At 46.8% G+C, this 25,101-nt stretch overlaps 1 protein-coding gene across 1 annotated transcript; it reads left to right on the forward strand.

The window, feature by feature from the left end:
• Positions 1-19,900: 19,900 nt before the first annotated feature.
• GPR50 (G protein-coupled receptor 50) lies at positions 19,901-24,432 on the forward strand (the record flags this gene model as incomplete). The annotated part of the gene is made up of 2 exons (XM_082609353.1): positions 19,901-20,096; positions 22,937-24,432. Exons 1-2 carry the CDS (start codon positions 19,910-19,912, stop codon positions 24,430-24,432), a joined length of 1,683 nt encoding a protein of 560 aa, XP_082465479.1. The 5' UTR covers positions 19,901-19,909.
• Between the last annotated feature and the right edge of the window lie 669 nt (positions 24,433-25,101).

Below are 25,101 nucleotides of genomic sequence, written 5' to 3' on the forward strand. Positions count from 1 at the left end.
AATAATGGCAGATATTTAGCAAAAGAAAGGAAGAACACTGCCTACCAGATCACAATATACACAACAATATTTAAAGTATTACTTATAAAAATCTTTTTTTAGCGTTTTAAAATAATTTTTATTTTTATATTGGAGTATAGTTGATTTACAACGTTGTGTTAGTTTCAGGTGTACAGCAAAGTGATTCAGTTATACGTAGACATATATCTATTCTTTTACAGATTCTTTTCCCATTTAGGTTATTATAGAATATTGAGCAGAGTTCCCTGTGCTATACAGCATATCCTTGTTGATTATCTATTTTATATATAGTAGCGTGTATCTGTTAATTCCAAACTCCCAATCTATCCCTCCTCACCCTTCCCCCTTTAGTAGCCATAAGTTTGTTTTCTAAGTCTGTGAGTCTGTTTCTGTTTTGTAAATAACCTCAAAATCTTAAAATATAGGAACTTGGTGTTAGAGTGGATGTGGGGAGCCAGTGTCAAACGTACACTGTTGTACTGGTGGCAGGGAAAACTGGCACAGCTAACTCGACCCCCATGAATTTATCTTCTAGAAACACAAGGAGGCATTCACAAAGATGTTCATTGAAGTGATGCGTGTACTAGTGAAAAGCTGGAAGCGGTGTAAATGTCCTTGTAGATATAAATGGTGGTGCATTCGTATTTGAGCACACTATAAATATTGTAACAAAAGTGTGGTATCTAACACTGGCCCTGTCCCAGGCACTGTTCCAAGTGCTTTGTGTGCATCAACTCATTTAATCCTCAAAGCAATTTATGAGGTCGGTGCACTTTCCAGAGGAGCAAACTGGGAGACGAGAGGTTCAGTCACTTGCCTGGATTCACTCAGGGCCAGGATTTGAACGCACACAGTATGGCTCCAGAGTCTGTCCTTGAAGGAGCCCCCTAAGGAGCATTGTCTTGGGGCAGCCTTCTCCTGGACGGCCAAAGCTAAATTATTAGGGAACAAGAAACAAGCTACTGACTAGTGTGTATAGCAGGATTTCAGTGGGTAAGAAAAGGGACAGTGTCCATGCCCGTGCTTGGTCAGTGTCGAGAAGGATGCCCGCAGAGTGCAAACAGGGATCCCTTCTGGGAAGGCGCAACGTGACTGCAGGATTGGTGAGAAGGCAGGTTTTAAAATTCCACCTTACACCAACAGGAATTTATTCTCCCACAGGTCTGGAAGCCAGAATTCTGAGATTAAGGTGTAAGCAGGGCCATGCTCCCTCTACTGCTGTGGGGAAGATACCTTCTTTGCTTCTTCCTAGCTTGCGGTCATTGCCAGTGATCTCTGGCATTCCTTGGATGGCAGCTGCATCACTGTCTTCATATGGTGTTGTCCCTGTGTCTCCCTGTGTCTACACCTGGCCTTTTTATAAGGACATTAGGCATTGGATATAGGGCCCAACCTAATGCAATATGACCTCATTTTCACATAACTAATCACAACTGCAAAGAACTTATTTCCAAATAAGATTACATTTTGATATTTCAGATGGACATGAATTTGGAGGGTTACACTATTTGTATTAGTCAGCTTGGGCTGTCACAATAAAATACCAGACTGGGTGGCTTAAACAACAGAACTTTATTTTCTCCCAGTTCTGGAGGCTGGAAGTCCAAGATCAAGGTGCCAGCAGGGTTGGTTTCTGGGAGAGCACTCTTTCTGGTTTTTAGATGTCCAGTTTCTGGCTGTGTCTTTACATTGCCTTTCCTCTGTGCACAAGCATGTGTGCGCACACACGCATGTGCGTGCACACACACACACACAGAATGAGAGAGACAGAGAGGGAGATCTGGTCTCCCTTCCTCTTTTTTTTTTTTTTTTTTTTTTTTTTTTTTGCGGTGCTCGGGCCTCTCACTGTTGCGGCCTCTCCCGTTGCAGAGCACAGGCTCCGGACGCGCAGGTTCAGTGGCCATGGCTCACGGGCCCAGCCGCTCCGTGGCATGTGGGATCTTCCCGGACCGGGGCACGAACCCGTGTCCCCTGCATCAGCAGGCGGACTCTCAACCACTGTGCCACCAGGGAAGCCCTCCCTTCCTCTTCTTATAAGGACACCAATCCTATCAGATCAGGGCCCTACCCTTAAGACATCATTTAACCGTAATTATCCCCCGAAGGGCCCTCTCTCCAAATACAGTCACATTAGGGGTTAGGGCTTCAACATGTGGATTTGGGTGTATTTGGAAGGGGAGGGACACAATTCAGTCCGCAACACTGTTCAACCGAGTACTAGCTGTGTGGTCCTGGGTAGATTACTTGACCTACCTACCCAGCTGGGGCCCCAAGCTCAGACTCTTCAATTAGCACAGGGAATCTACTTGCAAGACCCTAGCTCCTGTCCTTTCAGTGTTCTCATTTTTCCAATTCCCCATTCTGAGAAATCCCCCTCGGTGCCCACCACCCGCTCTCCTGGCAGCTTCCTCCCAACCCTCTGTTGCCCAGCACTGCCCAGATCGTGCCCATTACACAACCAGATTGCAGAGTGTTGACCAAGTCCTCACAGCTTCTCAATAATCCTTGTCTTCATTACCTGTTTCTGAGCTTGGAACCACCTTGCCCACAGCTTTCTTTCCACATCTTCTCCCCCTTGAGCTACTGCCCTCTTTCTTCTTTATTCCATTGCATATCTTCTCAACAGAGTAGTCTCCACACGCTGTTTCCACTTTTTCACTGACCCCTCATTCACAAATCCTGGAAATCTAGCTTCTGTCTTCCCTTCATTTGAATTGCCACCTGCGACCCCCTAATTGTCAAATCCAATAGCGTTTCCTCAGTTCCCACTACTCTCGGTACCTCAGCTTCATTTGACTCCATGGATTGCTTCTTCTTTCTGGATGTCCTGTGCCCACCATTCCCCAAGGCATTGCCATCTCTGACTCTGCTCTGATCTCTCTGGGTAGCTTTCTGTTTGTGTAAGAGCTCCTTCCACTCTTCCTCTTCATGTCTGAGATGGCAGGACTCCAGCAAAGGATTCGGATAAATGAAGAGGAGAATGAGAGGAATCACCTACCTTTTGGCCAAAAGAACCTAGTAGAATCCAGACTCCACGGGTAGGGTAAGGTTCTGGCAGTGTCTGTGAAGGGTAATGACAAAACTCCTAAATTAGAGATCTGACCCCAAACTTCCTTGTGTTCTGGACAGACCATGAACCAAGGCAGGAATGCCTGTCCGAGCATGGTCCTTGTCACCATGCTGGGCCAGGCAGTGTGCTAAGACTTGTGAGGGACTTGGTGGCAGACAAGACAGACATGGGTTCTGTCTTTTTGAGCTTATATTCCAATGGATTAAAATGGCAGTTATTAAGACCTTTTCCAACGTGGCCCCAATCTACTTTCTCTACTTCAACTTTTGGTCTTCTGTCTACTCCTGGCTTAACCCCTGCCCATACTCCAGCCTTTGGAGTGACAAGGCACTATCTGCTTGGAATTTCTTTCTTTCCTTCCTCCTTTTCCTACCAGAAAAGCTCCTCCATCTCTCCTTCTCCCTTTCAAGGCCTAGACTTTCTCTGGGCATGTCAGTTACTCTACCTTGAAAATGTCTCAGGTGTACTGTCCACAGGTCTAGCTCTTCCACTACATAGTGTGCGGGCATATCTCTGATTTAAGGTGAGGTTTGGGATAAGTCGTCTTAGACTCAGATGGAACTGCCTTAGCACCAGGCAGAGGTGGCCTTTGTCCTAGGACCTGCCCTTCAAGGAGTGGCATGCATGGCTAGAGTAGGACCAGAGCAATATCTGCTAAAGGGATTGACCCATGGCAGGGCAAGGAGTCCAAAGGATCAAGGGGTTGTGCTAGATCAGAGCTGATATCCCCGCTTTTAGACCATGCTCAAATTACCCAGGACTGCAGAATTCCCTGCCTGAACTGCCCCTAACTTGCTTCCAGGGTTATCTTCCTAAGGGTGGACTGAGCTATTAATATGTGTAAACCCAGCCCCAAGAGGAGGCCAAGAGGCAGCTGTTTGTGGGGAGTGTGAACAGTGTGGACATACATGTTCAGGTGTCCACAAGCATGTGAATGAAGCCCCTCACAATGCTGGATGGAGTGTCAGTGGGAAGAGATGGGGAACAACCTCAAGCCAGGAGATGGGGGCTGACTCTCCCCACACCATCAAGTTCAAGCACAGATCCTGAGGAGTCTAAGAAGTTTAAATGTGAACCTACCCGTCTGGTCTTTAGGAAGGCATCATTGTCAAGCTACAAGGGTAGAGCATATTTTTATTTAACATCTTGTTAGTTTCATAAAACACTCTTAAATACGTAGGCATATAGTGCATGGCCCTCCATGTGTTCTCTGTCCTGAGCTCTGAAAATATTAGGGGTGGAGCTGCACTCAGGAGTCCCCTCTGGTCTCACCACACAGCCTGTCCTGCCATTCTGACTCCCTCATTGCCTCCAGATTATTTGGAGGATGTTTTCCTGGACCCCTTTTTTTTGAGCGGGTGGCAGTGGGGGCAGAAGGAGGGGCACAGTCTTTAGAATCAAGAGGGCTCTTGGAGATGATCTGCTTCACTCTCACATACACCTTGACCCCAAGATTTCCCCACAGATGGAAAAACTAATGCGTGTGCTCTGGAGCCAGCAGCCATATGTGGTGATTTAGGTCTAAATCTAAATTAATTAACAATTAAATAAAACGAATGTACAACTTCCTCAGTCACGCTGGCCACATTTCAAGTGTTCAATAGTCACATAGGGCTGGTGGCTACCAGATTAGAGATAGAGAAAATTTCCATCATCACGGAAAGTTCTACTGGACGGTGCTGAGTTATAAATCAGGTCTAAACCATCCAAGGGTGCTAAAGGTATGTTATCTCTCAATTGTTTCTAAACACGTATTAACAGAGATGAGTTAGACGTCCTTTTCTCCCGTTACAGCATTAGCTTAATGTTGGTTTTCCCAAACAATCACATCACATAAGAAAATTCAGCTAGTGAAAAATGCCAGCATATTGGAGAACTTCAGATACTTTACCACAAAAACTAAAAACTAGAAAAACAAAAGAAACTTTTCCCCCACCATCAAAGTTTCATGGTAATTTGCTTTGGGAGCACATGCAAGACTAAATTATAAAATCAAAGAGCCCATTATTCTTATGAAATACTGAAGACTTACCATTCATTTACTGGGGATTGGTGTTTTTCAAGATGACCTTCTAAATGTATCTCTGTTTCAAACAGGATATCCCACTGTGATTCAAGGAGGGGCTGATGCTTTGATTCTTTTGCTAATCCTCTTTTTGACATTGCCCCAGGTAAGGTTACTAAATGTTTCTGTTTAAACCCAGAGTCCCACACAGGATGTTATTCTAGTTTAAAAAGATACATTTGGTCACACATCATACACAGCTAAATGAAAGCTACTGAACTCTAAAGGGCATTTGTTCCTCTAAGTGAGTTTCCTCTTTTAAAATGGACCATTAAATATTGTTGGCTAGAACTGGTGTGGTCCTATTCAGCTTTCGTAGACATTATTTACTATCATTTCCATTCCTGAAAAGGTCTTCAAATATATGGAATTATAAAAACTTAGAACTGTAAGTGCTGCTAGAAATCATAAATCGAAGTCCAGAGAGTGGAAGTCATTTGTTCAAACTGAATAGAGTCAGAAAAGAAATCAGGTCCTTTGAGCCTGGGTTCAGTGCCCATTTACGTCATTTACAGGAGAAAAAGCTGGCAAACAAAGCCCAGAGAGGTAAGTAGAGGGTCAAGAGAGTATGCTGTCAGGTAAAGAAAGAGAACAGAGTGTTTCAGGAAGGAGGGAGTTGTCATCTGTATCAAATACAACTGTATCAAATCAAGGAAGATGAGAGATGTAACATATCCATTGAATTTAGCAGCATGGAGGCTGTTGTTGGGTGACCTTGCCAAAGGAAGTTTCAGCAGATTGGCAGAGGCAACGTTCAGGTTACAGTGGGCTGAAGAGTGAGGGGGATTCCCATTGAGAGATGATAGATTGAGCTCTTCTGTTTATCTTCAAGCCCTAGTGAAACTCCACTATAAAAAATAAAAGGCAAAACAGGATAAACCAACAATAACAAAGTCTTATAGTCTCATAGCAGAGATTCCAACGACCGTCTGCAGGGCGTCATGCAAATGAGAGAGTGGTAACTGACCAAACCAGGTGCATGAAACTGCCTCCTGGGGATATTGTTAAAGAGGGGAAATCCAAGAGACCGTCAGGATTTGGGGATGCCAGAGGACAAGATATTGACAAAATGGAGAAGGGAATTATCTGAAAACCTGTACCTAGAGTAGTTGGACCACCGCACTTCAGAATACAGGCATGTATTTCTGGGGAGGAAAACTCTCCTACAGAAAATGAGAGAGCTTGAGGCTTTCCAGTTCCAGGGATATGGCAGGCTAGGTTAATTGGGCCAATTCATCTGTTGAAAACAACCAGAGAACTTAGATAAAATACACATCTTTTATATACATTACCAAATGTAAAATAGATAGCTAGTGGGAAGCAGCCGCATAGCACAGGGAGATCAGCTTGGTGCTTTGTGACCACCTAGAGGGGTGGGATAGAGGGAGGGAGACGCAAGAGGGAGGAGATATGGGGATATATGTATACATATAGCTGATTCACTTTGTTATAAGGTAGAAACTAACACACCATTGTAAAGCAGTTATACTCCAATAAAGCTGTTAAAAAAAATAAAATCTTAAAAGCATGAAAGAGATGACAACAGAGAAAAGAATTACCAGCCTGAAATCTAATGAAACATGATAACGCAGAAAGGTTAATGGAATAAAACCTTTGTTCTGAGGGTATTTGCTGCTCCCGGCAAACTTGAACTTGGGGTTTGACAGCCTCATGGGGAAAGGGAGACAGAAGTCAAAGACCAAGAGTGGACCGTGGTGAGAAGTCTTACAGGAAATGTTCTGCACAATAAACTGAGACCCCAGAGCACTATAACTTCAAGGTAAGGATAAAACAGATTTAAACCTGTCCCTTTCCTAGGTGACTGCAAGGAAAGTTACCTTGGCATTGAGCAGAGCAGGGGGAAAACCCTGAGGAGTTGTAATCACAGCCCTGCTGTAGATTTGCAAACCAAATTTGCAACAGCTAAGCAGTCCACAAAACTCCAAACCTGAATTTAGTTTAAAGTACTCCCAGACTGATAATGACTTTAGTCTCTGGCAGAAATTAAGTCAAATCCTCCCTGGAAGAAGGCGTTTTTATTCTGGGCTTCAAGGAATCCCCTCAAATAATTTTTCATGGACACAGTAAAAAAAAAAAAGTCACATAGGAATCAAAATACCATGAGTGAGAACTAGCAGAAGCAAGAGATGGGAGAGACCCAGATCCAGAAAGACTTCAAATAATCAAATTATTAGACAGGTATGAGAAAATAAATATATTCCTTATATTTAAAGAAATGATATAGAAGCTTAAACATTTCTTCTTGGTACACATATTCAAAAGAAATAAACTAGGAGATTTAAAAAACATAACAAATGTAACTTCTAGAAATTAAAAATAAATTAACAGATTAGACAGAGCTAAAGAAAGAATTAGTAAGTATCCAGAATGCAGAACAGGAAAACAAAAGGGATGGAAAATATGTAAATGAGGCCAAGTGGTATTCATAATAGAGGGAGAAGGTCTACCATGTGTTTACTTGGAATTCCAGACGGAGAGGGGAGTGAGAGGGAATTGGGCAACTGGCAATATCTGAGGAGGAATTTTCCAGAAATATTAAAAGATAACAAGCTATAGATTCAAGAAGGCTGGTGAAGTCCAAGAAAAATGAATTAAAAGAAATCTAACTTTTACACATTATGGTGAAACTGTAGTACTAAAAAATAGAATAGGAAAAAAATTTAAAGCAACAAAAGAAGAAAAGCAGAAGTTATTTCAGAGTGTCAGTTATTGATATATTGATAGCTGATTTCCTAACAGCAAATTAAAAACACACAAGGCAGTGAACTGTAATCCTTAATGTGTTCAGAGGAAACAACTGTCCATCCAACAAAATGATATCTTAGGAATCAGGGGAAAAAGGCAAAAACTAAGAGAATTTATCATAGGTGATACACAAGACAGGAAATTCTATAGAATGTACTTCAGACAGAAGGATAGAAATCTGAGAATGAAAATCTGACTTGTTAGAAAGAATGAAGAACAAGAAAGTATTAAATTTGTGGGTAAAACTAAATGAACATTTACGAACTGAAATGATAATAATGTCTTCTGAGGTTTGAGACAAAAGTTCAAATTAAAACTGTTGAAAATAGTAATCTATAAGTTGGGAGGGAATAAATGGAGCTAAAGTGTTCGCAGATCTGTACATCACCTGGGAAGAGGGTGAAGGTATTGATTAATTCCAAACTTCATAAATAAGTCACACATGTTGTGAATCTAGGTTAGAATTGGAGATGATAACTTTCAACGTGCCAGAGGGAATAAAATGGAATGATTTGAAAAGGTACTCAGTGAATCCAGTGATGTTAACTGCTGTACTATTTTGGGCATTCACTGATGTAAGTAACTAAACACTTCAGTTAAAAGACCATGAATATCAGTCTGGACAAAAATGATCCAACTAAATGCTATTTATAAGAAACTCATATAGAAAAGAAAGATACAGAAAGGTTGACATTTTAAGAGGATAGAAAAAGAAATACCATGAAGTTGCTAACTAAAAGGAAGCTGGTTTGGCTATATTAACATCAGACAAAATAGACTTTAAGGCAAAAAGCATGATTAGGTTATTGAGTTATTTTGTAATGATAGAAACTTCAATAACAATTAGAAATGTGTATGGAATTAATAACACAAGGTCAAAATATATAAAGTAATAATTTCTAGAACTATTCAATGGAAATAGATAAATTCACAATCACAGTAAGAGACTGTAATACTCCTCTTAGAAACTGATGAAGCAAAAAAGCCAAGAAGTCAATAGTGATACAAAAGATTAAAATTACATGGTTTAATAACTTGGCCTAACACACATATATAGAACACTGCATTCAGAAGTTGCAGAATACACACTATTTTTAAGCACACCGTTACAAACGTTGACCATATTTAGGGCCACGAAGCAAGTCTTGACAAATTTAAAAGGCTTAAATCATATACAGTATGTTTTTGATCACAGTGGAATTAAAATCAACAACAAAAGAATTTCTAGTATGCCTATATATGTTTGGAAATTAAGAAACATAATTTTAAATAACCCATGAGTCACAAAAGGTATTTTAAGGAAAAAAGATATCTAGATCTTAATAATAATGAAAATGTTGTATATTAAAAATTGTGGAATGCAACTAAAGAACGGCTTAGAGTGAAATTCATAGCCTTAAATGGTTATATTAGAAAAAGAAAAAGGGCTAAAATTATTAATCTAGGCATCCATCTAAAAAATTAGTAAAGAACAGCAAATTAATCCCAAATAAAGTAGAAGGGATCAAATAATGAAGATATAAACCGAAGTTAATGAACTAGAAATCAAGCATGCAATGGAGAGGTCAAACAGGCCAAAAGTTGGTTCTGTGAAAGAAATCAGAAAATAAAACTTTTGGAGAAGTTGATGAAGAATAAAAGAAAGAATGAATCGATAACAAATATTAAGAAAGAAAAAAAGTATATCACTACAGTTGTGCAGACAGTAAAAAGATAAAAAGGATATATAAATAACTTTGTGCCAATATGTTTGATAATGTAGATGAAATGGATAAATTCCCAGAAAACTATAACTCTCAAAATTGAATCTAGGAACACGGACGACTGGGAAGGTCTAGGTTCTCATATTCCCATGGAAATACAAATACCTATAAAGTTATTAAAATAACTTTATAGGAGCTCTGGAAATCAGTCAAAGGTCTATAGCAACCAAGCAAATGCCCAATCAAGAAAAAAAACGACATTTAAAATGGTAGGAAATATCATGGCATTTTTACTTGCCCTTTCCCTGAAGTTTAGGGGAGCAGCAATCCAGTTCCAGTGCCGTTATATGAAATGGAGACAGCAGAGTGAACTGAATTTGCAACTCTCTAACCTGACTGCAAGCTCCTTGAGGGATTCGTTTCTATCTGTCAAATCAATGAATTCAACCATTTAGAGAAGAATTAATACCAATCTTCCTGAAACTCTCCCCCAAACTGAAGATGATAGAACACTTAACAAACTCATTCTACAAGGCCACCATTAACCTGATACCCAAACCAAAGACAACATTAAAAAAGAAAACTACAGGCCCATATCCCTTATGAATATTGATACAGAAAACGTTTAAAAAATACTAGCAAACCAAATTTGACAGCATATTAAAATGATTTTACACCATGACCAAGAGGGGTTTATTCCTAGGATGCAAGAAACAGAAACCTGACTAATACTATAGTCATTAAAGAAGTTTAATCAGTAATTAATATCTTCCATAAAGAAAACTGTAGACCAGATGCATTTCACAAAAACCACTACCCAAATCAGCGCAAGAGTGGCTGTTGGTAAGCAGCCTGGAAGGGGAGACTTTCTTGCCTTGGTAACAAGAAACAGCCCAACGTACTCCCAGTTACATATTACTAACCAACCCCTATTCAAAGGCAAGGTCAAAGGAGAGCTTGAAAGAATGTTCCAGGTTCCCCCATTCTTGTCTCCATACGGGAGCTGTGAAGCACAGCTTTCAGCGGAGGAAGGCACTTCATGCCAAGCCAGTCTCTCGGTTCAGCACTTGGGGTCCAGCAGCGTAGCCTGGCCCTCAGCATTTTGCACTGGAGTGGCTACTACAAAAAAAACTACGTGGAACTAAGACGGCTTTCCAGGGCCTGCATGAGGCCTGGGATCTTGGGGCTTTATCACCAGCCAGGCAGAGGGAAACCATTTAACTAGCCAGTTCCCATCCAGAGTAAACCCTCCTCTTCACACCGACAAACCCAGCTAGTCCCCATTCCCCACCACAAGAGCCTGGGTCTATCCTGACTGGGGGTATAGAAGAGAGGGCAGAAGTTAAGGGAAGGAGAGGATGTACGTGATGGGAGAGAGGGTCTCCCCTCTCATAGCCTCTGTTTCCTCATAATAATGCCATCCCTCTGGTTTGCGGTGAGGAAGAAATGAGGTGAGGCCCTGTGCCTGACACTTAGAGGCCATTGATAAGGAAGAACTGTTGCCATTATCACCGCGCATGGAAGGAGGGCTGCTGCGTTCCAGTCTCTCTGTTGAAGGGCTGGATGCAGAAGTCTTCCTACTCCAGGACCACAGAACATGGCAGCTGGGGCTGCAGGCTGAAGGAAAAGGCTCAGTGATCACCTCAAAACTCTCTCCAAGCAAATTACTTGAGTTTTCCATTAAAGCCCGAAGGGGTGCCAAGAGGAGGGAAAGACAAAAAAGCTTTTGTTTTTGTTTGTTTTGATATTTTGTGAAAACTGATGTGGCTCCGGGAGAACAGGAAACATAATGGGAGGAGAAGGCTGGCAAGTAAGGCAATTTGCATTAGAAAGTGGAACTTAAATACGGAATATCTGTTTAAGAGGGGCCAGAAGTACCAGAGATTCTAGCTTATTGTCAGGTGTTTTGAAGATGCAGGGTGGGAGGGGTACCCCTCAGATAAGCGTCTTGCAGGCCAGACAGAAAGGGGAGCCTCCCCAAATGCCTATGGTTTCTGTTGCAAATGAGAACTCAGTGGGACCAAGTATCTCTGGAACACAGTAATCTGCTCGATCTAATCACCTGGGGTGTTAGCTCCTGCCAACTGAGGCCAGCCTCAGCAAAGAAAAAACAGAAGCACCTGTGAGGTCTTAAGAATCTTTTTGACTTGGGCTGGTGACTCTGCAAATGAATGGTCTTGTTAGGTTGTTTCATTGTTGTTTGTCCTTCTGCTTTAACCTTCCAGACAGCCACGTCTCCTCATCTGGCCCTCCACACGCTCTCCTCTCCAGAACACCTAGCTTGAGGAGGTGGCGTCTGCCCAGAACTCACAATTCCCCACCATTCACTCGTGAGCCTCCCTCTGCCTGGGATGGATACAGAAGTAACATTAGACGGTCCTGCCCTGACTCGGTGGTTAAGGTGACAAACGTATGCAAGTGAAAGTAAAATTTTTCCTGACTGCTTGTTGGTTATAACATCATGTAAAAATAGCTAGATTGAAGTTCACCAGATTTGGAGGTAGCTTGGAGATGACCTGACTTAGAATAAGTTACATGGGGTATACAAAATTCTTTGGGAGGACTCCTGCAAAGAACACCCCAAACCTATGTCTTCTGGGGCATCTAAAACTGAGGTTCTCAAAGATAACTTACTATACCTTTAAGACATCATCTATAGAAAACATGCAATGGTTTCAAATACAATATTAGCTGAAATCAAAACATAGAAATGTCAGTACCTCAAAGGACAGGGGTCAACTTGCAGTCAAGCTGCTACTCGCAGGGGCAGCTCAACAGTGCTGTGTATCTCAGGTGAATGGGAGGCAAGGATTTCTTTTCGGATGGCTCAGGAACCTCCTGTGTAGACAGAGGATGCTGACTAAAGCAAGTAGGAAACGTGCACAGGCCAGTACCTACTGGAGGCAAGGTGATAGCTACAGGGCAAACTGGGCACCTCTGGTCTTGAATCAAGAGTCTCTGCTCCCAGAGTTGACCAGGCCCCTTTTTGGGGGAAAGTGTGAGAGGAAAGAAGGCAGGCTCTTTGCCAATCAATGCCAAGTCCTCATATTTGACTTATTTAGGATCAGGCAGGGGCCGTGTCATAGGGTTGTCATAGGGTTGCCAGATAAAATACAGTCATAGGGTTGCCAGTCATAGGGTTGCCAGATAAAATACAGGAAACCCAGTTAAATTTGAATTTCCAATAAACAACGAATAATTTGTAGTATAAGTATGTCCAAATATTGCATGGAACATACTTATACTAAGATTTTATTAGTATTTATTTGAAATTCAATTTCCACTGGGCATCCCATATTTTCAGCTGCGAACACAGGCAACTCTACTTGGGCAGGCCACCAGGCTGCAGGGAGGGGGCATGGTCAGGCCTCTGGTCTCTGGGAGAGCAAGGTAGCCCTGTTACCCGGGAGCTGAACAGGTCATTATCAGGCATTGGGCCAGGATCCTCATCACCAGAATTGAGGTACAGGGTGGGATTCAGTCTGAGGACAAAGCAAGAATTTATGAACTAGAACAAGTATATCAAGTCCCCGCAGGATCTCAGTCTCAGGAGCAGCTCAGGCACTGAGTCGCTGACTGCCAGGTCTAGACTTCCTTAAATTGCCAGGGGCTAGGTGTAAGACTGGATTGTAAGAGCAGGGTTTCTGTAAGAGGGGTCCCTGGGACCCTTGAATCGAGAATCACCTGGGGCACTTGGGAAACATGCAGATTCCTGGGCTCCACCCAGACCTGCCGAATCAGAATCTCTAAGGGGCAGCCCTCGAAAGCTGCATTTTCTCTAAGTGCTCCTGGTGGCTCTAACTCGCACTCAGTTTGAGAACCAGTACCACAGAGCCGGGAACAATGCGTGCAGTGAGGCATTTTGGTGAAGCCACAGACTCTGGAGTCAGACCACCCAAGCTAGACTTCTAGCTCTATCATATTATCTGTGCAACCTGGGGCAAGTGACATAACCTTTCTGGGCCTTAGCTTCTTTATCTGTGAAAGAGGGATAGTCATCGTACCTATCTCATAGGGCTGTTGTCAGGATTAAATACGAATATATGAACAAAGCACTCAGAACAGTGGCTGGCATCTAGGAAGGACACATACATGTTAGCCATCATTAGGGGCTGAGTGGACCCACTGGGGAGGAAGAGGACGGGGTTGGGCCCTGATCAGTACCCATGTCCTATGCCTTGTGATAGAGGGGGCTAAAGCAGAGCTCCCGAGACAAGCTGTTTATTGCACCAGAAGTCAGAAGGTTGATTAATAAGAGGGACAGTCTTTAAACGCATGGGTGATCATGCTTGGCTAGAATGAGAAACTAGGAAAATGGATATTGTTCATTAAGCTCTAATTATCAGGTAAATTGAATAAGGGGTAGGGAGTCCATGTGTTACTACAAGTAATTAATGTGCTGCTTCTTTCCCTGGTAACCCTTTGATTTGCACCACCTAACCTGGAGTCTTTATCAGGCACTGGGATTTTGGAAATACTGGCTGCTAATTGTTTTGGTGAGTCCCTGATTGCACTAAAGAAAATGAATGTGTCCTGCTCCTTCTAATGACTCAACCACAGGGGAAGATAAAGTGGTCCTAGCCATGATGAATTAAGCCCAGAGGATTTCAAGAGGACAATCATTCTCTTGTTCATTTAACAAATCTGGAGACAGTGTCTCCAAGTTGGTAATGTAAATGTGACCAGACATAGTCTGTTTAGGAAAAAAAAATCACCCGTCCCAAGCTGCTCTTGAGTTGGTTGATGTCATGACCTGGCTGGCTCCCCATTCCAGTGACTTGATTCCTGCCCAAATCTCTGTGCAATTCCTTTGAGGCCACAGCCTTGCCCCTGGAGTCCTGGCCCCCATCCTCGACCTGGAACTAGACCTTCTTCAGCCTGGGCTGGTTCCACGCTCTGCTGAAACCCGGCTCCCCCAGCCCACTGTGGACTTCAGGTCTGACCTGTCTCTAGACCAACCATCTTCCATGCTTTTATTCTGACTGATGTCAAGAAATCTGATTGTTCCTTCTCATGGAAAATATACAAATTGTATCAGTGAAGCATCTCAGGGGGGCAGTGAATATGTGAGTCATTCTGTATGTCCCTTTCCATCTAACACACTGTCACATGTCATGGTGGCCTGGGATGCTGGTGAGTGCCCACTGGGTGGTTTCTGCCAGGAATTAGAGCCTAGAGGCAAGAGCCAGCTGGGGACAGAGTCTCTGATGTCTCAGAGAGCCTCTGTCTTCTATGGAAGTGTAACCAAATAGAGTTTAGAGTATTAGAAATGTTCAGAATAATAATAATAAGAATAGCTAGTGGTTACTGAATGCTCGCTCCATTCTTGAGAGTGTTCTAAGTGCTTGCATGTATTATCTCATCTAACTCCCCCATTCACCCTATGACGAGTTTTGAGGCACTATTATTATCTGCATTTTATAGCTGAGGAAACTGAGACAAAGAGGCTAAGTCACATGCCCAGGGTCATACAGCTGACCAGTGGCAGAGCTGGGTCCAATCTTGTTTTCATTTTCCAGAATTGAACCAAATGCAGTCTCTCCTTGCATCAGGCATCTGCTCAGTGCTGGGGTAGGAGCAGTTTGGGGGAGAGCAGGGACTGGGTGTGCAAAGCACCTTCCAGACTCCTGTGTACTGTCCCAAGAAGAGATAAAACATCCCCCAAAGTTCAAGAACAAATGGAGAATGTTCTGCTTGTACTCAAACTGAAAGATTTTTTCACTCTTACTGGGTTTGCACCAAATTCTCATTTTGCCAGTCTTCATATATTAAAGTGTCAATCAATGGTCTAATGTGGCTTCAGCAGACGATCTGGTAATGTCAGAGGAGCACTGGTCAAAGAAGGTCGGAGTGACTGGGGCAGCCCTTAGCTGTCCTGCCCTCCCTGGGTGGGAGAGGAGGTGTGAACTGGCACTTAGAGGCCCTCTGTCCCTCTTGGGCCAGTGGCTGCTTGGGGGCTGAAAGAGAACTCAAAATATTCATAGCAGCATTACTCATAATAGTCAAAAATTGGAAACAACCCAAAGGTCCATTGATGGATGACTGGATAAACAAAATGTGGTCTCTTCATACAATGGAATACTATATGGCCATAAACAGGAATGAAGTACTAATACATGCTAGAGTATGGATGACCTTGAAGATATTATGCTAAGGGAAAGCAGCCAGACACAAAAGACCACATATTGTACAATTCTGTTTATATGAGGCACACATCAGATTAGTGGTTCCTAGGAGCTGAGGGGCTGGAGGGAATGGGGAGGGACTGCTAATGGATACAGGGTTTCTCTCTGGGTTGATGGGAATGTTCTGAAATTTGATAGTAATGATGGTTGCACAACTTAGGGAATGTACAAAAAAACCCACACTGAATTGTGCACTTGAAAAGGGTGAATAGAGTATGTGAATGTATCTCAATAAAAATAATCAAACAAAAAATAGAACAACAATAAAAAGGAGAACACAGAGTCCACCCTATCAAGTCTCAGAGCAAAACACTATCTTACGAAGCTGGACTGTGGGAGAGAGGCTCCTCCACTAACCTTGGCATGGCCTTGGGGAAGTCCTTTGCCCTCTCTGCACCTCAGTTTCCCCATGTGTTAAATGGCATTGTTGTGAGAATATATCCCTGATGGGATTTTTGGAAACTATAAAATGCTTATTTAAACTTACAATGCACTAATTACAAGCGAGGTGTCATTATAGTACTTGAGGGTGAACATCATTATAGTACTGATGGGATTTTTGGAAACTGTAAAATGCTTATTTAAACTTACAATGCACTAATTACAAGTGAGTATCATTATAGTACTTGAGGGTGAACAGAGAGCCTAGAAGGATGATGAAAGGTAACCTTCTGCCATTGCGTCCATAATAAGAGATCTGAAGATGTAGCACCATCCTTGTGTGTGCAGAAAAAATTCACTCGCTTGCTCTCACTCACTTTGAAAGAGTTGCCAGCTGTCACCCTGACTGCCAGGCCCACGCTGATCCTCAGTTTTTCAAAAGATGAGAAATGCGGGGGGAGGCGAGATAAATTAGGAGTTTGGGATTAACATATACACACCACTATATAAAAAATAGGAAAACAACAAGGACCTTCTGTATAGCACAGGGAACTCTACTCAATATCTTGTAATAACCTATAATGGAAAAGAATCTGAAAAAGAACACACACATACAAATATATATATCTGAGTCACTCTGCTGTACACCTGAAACTAAAACAATCTTGTAAATGGACTATACTTCAAAAAAAAGAAACCTTAAAGAAAAAGATGAGAAATGTGGAGGCTGAGATGAAAGGTTTCTGTATCAACAAGAAGAGGGGAAAAATCTTCTAATATCTACCTCCGGTACAGAACACCAGTTGGCACCACGTCTGCCTGAGATGTCCTGAGCTTTCAATCCTGGGAGTCCTTTGGGGCTCCCTCGTCTCCCTAATCTCATAATAAGTGACCTAGAGGAAAGGACCACGCTCAGTGGGTTCCAGGACTGCAAACTCTCTGTACATTCTCTGTCCACTATCCATTGCTTTTTCTCCTTCGCAACTTCTGTATGGGTTTCCACGGTTTTCCTGGGATCCCCAGGGAACATCCCAGTTCTCCTCTATTTTGAATCTATATCTTAATAGCTTTCATATCCCCAATAAAGTGTTTCTCTCCATCGCCAGTTATTAGCACTTCGTAGAAGGCCTTTTAGAAAGACACTTAATTAAAAATCTTTTGGAAGCTTAAATAAGCCATATGCACTGCACTCTACCCAATAAAAAGCTACCCCCTTAACTTCCAAAATAATTGAACTTATTGCCCATGGATCTTGTCCTACCCTGGCAGAGCCTGACCACTTTTCTTCCTCCTATGTATCCACATAATGGATTTGATATCCATCTCCATGAGGTCATGATCAAGCAGTGTTCAAACAGGGGCAGGGGCCAAGGGATCAGGTCACCCTCTCTCCTGCTCGGTCCTCAGTCCCAAGGAAGTCCAGGCCACAGTCCACCCAGAATTTCCAGTGTCCTGGGCTTCCGCCTGCTCTGGGGTCACGTCATCTAGAAGTATTGTGCACGGGATAACACTTTGCCAGCTCTGTTTACAAGACCTTGGGTTGGGTAGGTGGCTTGGGTAGGAGACACTCCTGTGTCTCAAGTCATTCGAATGCTGATTTCCTTTTTTCATTCCAATTTCTGTTTATTTGAATTAAAAACCGCTCTTTGCCATGAGTAAAAGGGTCCAAACCCTCGGGGAAGCAGCATCAGCAGCCAGCTGTGAACTACTTTACAGTGTGGGTGGCCTTTCGGCTTTGGTCTCTTTTGGGGGCTCACAGTTGCCTAGGGAGGATACCATAGCCTGTTTTGGGGCTGCGTTTATGGTAAATCCTGGCTAAGTCCGGCCCAGACAGGGCGCGGCCGGGGATCCAGGCGCCGGGGAGCGATGAGATAATGAATGAGAAAAGGCTCCAGGCGGGAGATTGTTATTCGTGCCGATTCTCTTCTCAGTAGCGTGCACAGTATGGGGGTGAGGGGTTCACCTTCAAACAAGGAGACACATTACTAGTTTGGACTTTTCAGCGAGGGAAAGTGCACGCACTCTTGATTCTTCAGTCGTATCTGTCTTTCCGTTCAAGGTCCCAAAATGTTGAAGCCCCTCGCGGAACGCGCCCCAGCCCCCAACCCCTGTGTCCGCCTCCTTCCCCGCGGGTCAGGAGGGCGGCAGTGTCCAGACGGTGGCGCTCCGGGACAGTGCAACCCCCTATCCCCCCACTGCAGCAAGAAGGCTAGTCTGGGACAAGTTTCAAGGTGCTTGTTGAAATTTTCTGGGAGGTTTCTCAACAAGAGTCATAACTTTTAGTAGCCGGCACAAAATCCACCCCTGTAACCAAGGTCGTTGAGGGAACGAGTATCCGAATCTCGCCCCTGTAGCCCGAATCTTTCGGATTTCCCGTAGCCCGTGCTCTCCGAGAGCCTGGGCGCACCGCAGGGAACTGTGACGCCTGCGGAGGGAGATCCACGGGGCAGGGGGGCGGCCCGACCCAGTTGAGGTTGAAATGAGACCCCCCCGCAAGGGAAAAGGACTGAGCTGAGTTATTCCTGGGGCGGGGGCCTCTGGTCTGCCGATGGCTTCCAGGCTGCGCAGCCCAGCACCTCCGCGCCTGTCCCGCCGCTCCGGCACAGCTCCCCGAGCTTACCCGAGTGCCCCGTGCCACTCCGTTAGGCGTGCGGAGCACCTAGAGAGGGGACGGGAGTCGGAGCCGCTCGTCCCGGGTTTCTTTGAGGAGCGGCAGTCCAAGAGAAGGGCTTTCCCCCCCCCGTTTTACTTGTTCCCAGAGCAGCCTCGAAGCTCCCACAGCCAGGGTGCCAGGCAGCAGGGAAGGGGACGCGCTCTCACTCTCGCTTGCCCCAAAGTTGGGGGCAAGCGGCCACCATCTACCTCTTCTCACTCCCAGAGTACAGACACGATCCCTGCTCCCAGAGCCTGACGTAGGGGCCATCTCCTCAAAGAAAACACAAGCCGGGGACCGGATTGAGGGGCCACCCGCCGCTGCTGCTAAGGGAGCCAACCAGCTCCTTCCAGGCACCAGAGTGGGAATAAATTCCCTAGAGACTGCTGGCCAGATTAGGGATGGAAGCCCCCAGCAGCTGTCCCCTGCTTTCCGCGGAGTATAGAAGGCTTTGAAAAGGCAAAACACTGGGATGGGATGAACCTCTCAAGGAGACTGCAGAGGCGAATATCTAGGGTCCAAGGGGCCACTGGCCGCTCCTCACGCTCTGCTGGGGGCCTCAGACAGGCTTGGGTTGGCACTGGACCCCCAAGAGGGACCCTATAGCCCCGCTCTGCAATCTACAGCGCTTTGCCAGGTGTTTGCGTAAGAGAGGGAGGGAGAACTTGCTAGAAACGGATGCGCAGTGGCTGGTGGGGAGGAGGTGGATTCCGAGCTGGTCACGACGCAGGGTACCTGGGGGATGCGGTGGGAGGGGGAGCGGCTAGAGGGGAAGCACATACAAGGCAGTCGGAAGCAAGACGACACCTCGATGTGGATTTGTCCAAAAAGAGTTGGAGAGCAAAGCGGGGGTGATCAGGGAGCTCTGATTGGTCGGGGGGAGGGACTTGGGGTGGGGCTAGCCGCCTCTTGAGGCTTTAAAAGCTCATCGGAGAGGGGCGGGAAGGCTGTCATTTGCTCTCTGACTCTCGGAGGGTTAGCAGCTTTCCTGAAGCTCCTGGCGACAGAGCAGGTGTTCGCTGTCCAGACCCGGCTTGGAAGGTCCTAGCGGTCTCCAGCAGCAACATGGGGCCTGCCCTGGCAGTTCCCACCCCATACGGCTGTATTGGCTGTAAACTGCCGCAGCCAGACTATCCACCGGCTCTAATCATCTTTATGTTCTGCGCAACGGTCATCACCATAGTCGTAGACCTGATCGGCAACGCCATGGTCATTTTGGCTGTGTCGAAGAACAAGAAACTCCGAAATTCTGGTAAGACCCCTTTCCTTCTCCCTACCCACCGTGCAGCCACTTGCAACCCCTACCTAGGGTGTTAGTTTGGGCTCCTGCGATAGGGAACCCGTGGACGGGCCCTGCTCCCCATTTCCCTGCGAGCCTGAGTGATGATGATGTTCTGCCGGGGGGACCCATAAACTTAGAGCTTCTCCAGGCTGCGGAGGTTCGGAGAAGCTCTGGGCATCCAAGTGCAAATCCCCGTCCCTGCGGTGCGCGGCACACCGCCGAGCCCGGCCCCGTCGGGAACCTGATGCAGAGGGAGCTGGCACCCGAGCGGAGAGTCCGGCGGCCGCCCGGGGACAGCACGCCGAGCCGGACGCCGCAGAGGTGGTCGCGCCGAGGCGGCGCGGGAGGAATAAACGCGGAGGGAGCAGCGGGGTTGCTACCCGCTCCGGTAAAGTTAAGTTCTCGGCGGCTGAGGCGGCGCTTGCCGGTGCGCAGCGCGGCGGCCGAGCCCAAGCCCGGCCGAGCCCCCGCTCGCCGCAGCCCTGTGACTCCAGGGCGGCTCCCGGGCAGCTCCCGGGCGGCGGAGCGCAGACCCCCGCGCCTGAGTGTGAAGCAGGGCGGTCTGAGCCCGCCGGAGCCGAGCTCCGTCCGCCCGTCCCAGGGCGCGCGGCGGAGAGAGGCGAGCGGCCGGCTGGGCGCAGCAGGCGGTGGCAGCGACGGCGGCGGCGGCGGCGGAGATCCCGAAGTCCGTAAGCGGGGTACTGGGGGTCGCAGGGCGGGGCGGCGGAAAGGTTCGGGAGCTCGGCGTCCCGGGGGGATAGAAGACGGCAGAACCGGTGAGGATCGCGGGAGGGCTGCAAGAGAGCTCAGAGGGGATGGTGGGGGGCGCAGGGAAACCGCAGAGCGCGGGGATATGGGACGAGGTGGGGAGGCGAGCGAGACTCCCCTCGCGGCCTGCCAGTGCCAAGGGGAGGGGGCCAGCTGCGAGCGGGCCTGGGGGACGGTGCTGGAGGCTGCAGGGCGCTGCGCCCCTTGCCGGGGGCGGGGGCGGCAGACGCTGCGGAGCCTTGAGCCGCCTTTGCAGGTTGGGCGGGAGAGGGCTCGAGAGGGGAGGTGGGGGAGGGGCCAAGGGGCCCAAACTCCCTGCTCGGGCCCCGGGAGGGAGGGGCGGCGCCCAGGGTCTCCGCTCCCTGGATCCCGGCCGGCTGGGGCCGGAGGGCAGAGGGGAGCGAGGGGGCGGGGTCTGAGGGGGTCGGGCACCCACAGGACCCGGGCGGGCGGGGTGCCGGGGAGTGGAGGCCGCCAGTCTCTGGGGGATTACTTTGCTTGGACGAGGAATCACAAACACCACACAAGTTTCTAAATGCAGTGACGGGCACACAGTCATTAAAAGTTTTCTTTTAAACTCTGATGGGTGTGTCTGATTTCTCCTCGGTCCCCCGGAGACGTGGGGCCGCACACTTGGATCTCACGTGCACTCCAGCAGTGCGGTCCCAAGGGGCCCAACCCCGGAGCCCCCGGGGGGTGGGGCACCTGCAGAGTCCATTTTCTCTTTTTTTCCTTTTCTCCTTCACCTTCCTTTCCTTCCATAATTCAAATAAAGGGTTTTAGAGTTGTTGTGGTTTTGTTTTTAAGTCTTTGCCCTCTCTCTTCTCCTCCTTTCTTCTCCAAATTCATTACTTTGAGGGAAAACCCTAGAAAGAACCTCTTGGGTAGAAAGCGCCGAGGCCTCGCCTTGGCAGTGCTGGCGGTAGGAAGCAGAACGAGCCGTTCCTTTGCCCTTTTAAAAGTGCTCATTTTCTCCCAGTCCAAGATGAAGTGCAATATTTTGCCAAACCAATGCTAATTAGCAATGAGGTGTTTCCAGAGAAAGAGATCCGCATCTGTACTTGGCCTTGCAGGTTTTACAAACAGCGTTCCTACCGCCGCCCTACAAAACAGGAGTGCCCCCTCCACCACCCCGGCACTTTCCTGTTTAGCCCGCAGGCTCCAGTAAAGCCCGGTACCGGGGGCCTGGAACCAGTGTGCAGGGCGGCGAACGTGCCGGTGTCCGGCTCTGCTCGGGGACCCGGGTGAAGCAAGCAATTCTGCTAATCCTTGCAGGGATTGTCCTGATATTTTTCCCTCTTTGCTCACTATTTCTCAGGCTAAATTTTACAAGGCCTCTCCCCGCCCTCAGTTTTTACTCTTAGGTTACCTCGGAAATGGTAAGTATTTACTGGGCGAAGTCTTAGATTATTGTCTGATCCCGCTGGGGAAGACCGCTTAAGAAAACGACATGCCCTTTCTCGGATAGTTCTCTTTAGACATGTTTGCGTTGTAAATGCGATGGTAAATTAGAGAAGGCAGAGGGCTAATTTGCTTTTTTTTCGGGGTTGGGGGAGATTGAGGCGTCCTGACAGTTCTCCAATCTCTCCACCCACCCCAGTCCCTAACCTCCAGCCTGTTTCCAACAGACAGCTCCCCTCTACTCCCTCCGTCCCCCCACCCCTACTCCGCCAAAACTTTGCATTTTGTTTTTGTTTAAAATTATGGCCACAGGTCTGTGTGTGTGGGAGTGTGAAGGGCTCCCCAACGGGCTTTTGTGTTTACTGCTTTCTGACTTCACTTTTTTCCCAAAGCAGAGATGACGTTGTTTGAAAGGAAAAAAAAGGTTGTCAAAGGACAGGTCCCCCAAACTTCCTTGTGCATCAGAATCATCTGGGACATGCTTGTAACTAAAAATAAAAACACAACTGTATTTCTTTAAAAGAATTCTAGAATTCTAAATTGTCACGACTCCAGCTGGCCTTTTCCTCCAGCTTATATTTGTAGATTTCTAAATTTAACCATTTATTCTTCTGTCTTCCCCCCCCCAATATGCTTTTCAGGCAACATCTTCGTGGTTAGCCTCTCTGTGGCTGATATGCTGGTGGCCATCTACCCCTATCCTCTGATGCTGCATGCCATGGCCGTTGGTGGCTGGGATCTGAGCCAGTTACAGTGCCAGATGGTTGGATTCATCACAGGGCTGAGTGTGGTCGGTTCTATCTTCAATATCATGGCAATTGCCATCAACCGTTACTGCTACATCTGTCACAGCCTCCAGTATGAGCGCATCTTCAGCGTGCGCAATACCTGCATTTACCTGGTTGTCACCTGGATCATGACTGTCCTGGCTGTCCTGCCCAACATGTACATTGGCACCATCGAGTATGATCCTCGCACCTACACCTGCATCTTCAACAATGTGAACAACCCTGCCTTTGCTGTGACCATCGTCTGCATCCACTTTGTCCTCCCTCTGCTCATAGTGGGTTTCTGCTATGTGAGGATCTGGACCAAAGTGCTGGCAGCCCGTGACCCGGCTGGGCAGAATCCTGACAACCAGCTTGCTGAGGTTCACAATTTTCTAACCATGTTTGTGATCTTCCTCCTCTTTGCAGCGTGCTGGTGCCCTATCAACGTGCTCACTGTCTTGGTGGCTGTCAGTCCAAAGGAGATGGCAGACAAGGTCCCCAACTGGCTTTATCTTGCAGCCTACTTCATAGCCTACTTCAACAGCTGCCTCAATGCTGTGATCTACGGTCTCTTCAATGAGAATTTCCGAAGGGAATACTGGACCATTTTCCATGCTATGCGGCATCCTATCCTGTTCCTCTCTGGCCTCATCACTAACGTCTTGGAAACGCAGGAGGCCCGAGCCTTCGCCCGCGCCCGCATCCGCGCCCGCGCCCGTGCCCGTGCCCGTGCCCGTGCCCAAGCCCAAGCCCGCGACCAAGGCTATGCCCGTGCCTGCCCTGCTGCGGAGGAAATACCGATGAACGTCCGGAATGTTCCACTACCTGGTGGTGCTGCAGCTGGCCAACCTGAGCGTGCCTCTGGCCACCCCAGGCCAGCCTCCAGCCACTCCGGGTCTGCCTCTGCCCACTGCACATCTGCCTCTGGTCACCATAAGTCTGTCTTTAGTCACTCCAAGTCTGCCTCTGGTTACGCCAAGTCTGCCACTGTCTACCCTATGCCTGCCTCTGTCCACTTCAGGGCTGACTCTGTCTATTTCAAGCCTGCCTCTAGCCACCCCAAGCGTGTCACTGGCCACCCCGAGCCTGCCGACTATCCTGAGCCCTTTGCCATCAGCTACCTGGAGCCTGCCATCGCCAGCCAGCCTGAGCCCACTGCTGCTGGCCACCTAGAGTGCGACATCACTGACCTCCCTGAGCCGGCCTCCAGCCCTGCCACTGAGTCCCCCAACCCTGTTGCCAGCCCGCTGGAGCCTGCTGCTGCCGCTGCCCCTGCTGACGCCATTGTGGTCACCATTGCCACCGACGATTACCAAGAAGTTGTGGTTACTGATGTTGAAACAGATTCTGATGAAATTGATGTGTGAAAAATGATCTTAGGGGGGGTGGCCAAGCAGTGGTCCACTTTTAAGGTTGGCTAGCATATGTAATACAAAGTGAGATATCTTAGTTCGACTACACACAGACACATGCAGACACTGACTCACAGACAGTGTAAGCTACACCTACCTTTCAGGCATACCCCTCCTTTACATTATGTACTCTGCAAAAGTGTGAGTGTGTGTGTGTGCTTGCTCCTTTAGAGACCAAATTCTCCTCAAGCTTGACTTCTGTTCTGAGCCTCCCTTTCCTCCTGTGGTTGACTGTGAGCCCACAGTGATCCTTGAACTTGTAGACTTTAGTTTTTCCCCACTCCTGTGTAACCGTTTCTCCCCACTCCTCACTCCTCGTTTCCTTCTCCTTGTTCCTGCTTTCTTCTCCCATTCCTCCAGGGGGTGAGTGGGGGAGGAGCGCATGCGCAATGGTAAAGGTGCGCTATAGTAAAGCCTTCTGTAAAGTGAATGTGACCGCAGAGCTTTATGTGTTTAAGTATCTATTGTACTTTTAAGGGCAGTCAGAAAGGCAATTGCGATAAAGTACAAGTGCTTGAAACAGTTTCCTTTCTAAATTCCAGCAACAAAATATGACCCCTATCTGAAGAACACAATTCACTAAACTCTTATTAAAATAAATATTTATGCCTATGAGATCAAATG

Source organism: Mesoplodon mirus (assembly GCF_964341445.2).
Source record: "Mesoplodon mirus genome assembly, chromosome: X".
Classification (NCBI taxonomy): Eukaryota; Metazoa; Chordata; class Mammalia; order Artiodactyla; family Ziphiidae; genus Mesoplodon; species Mesoplodon mirus.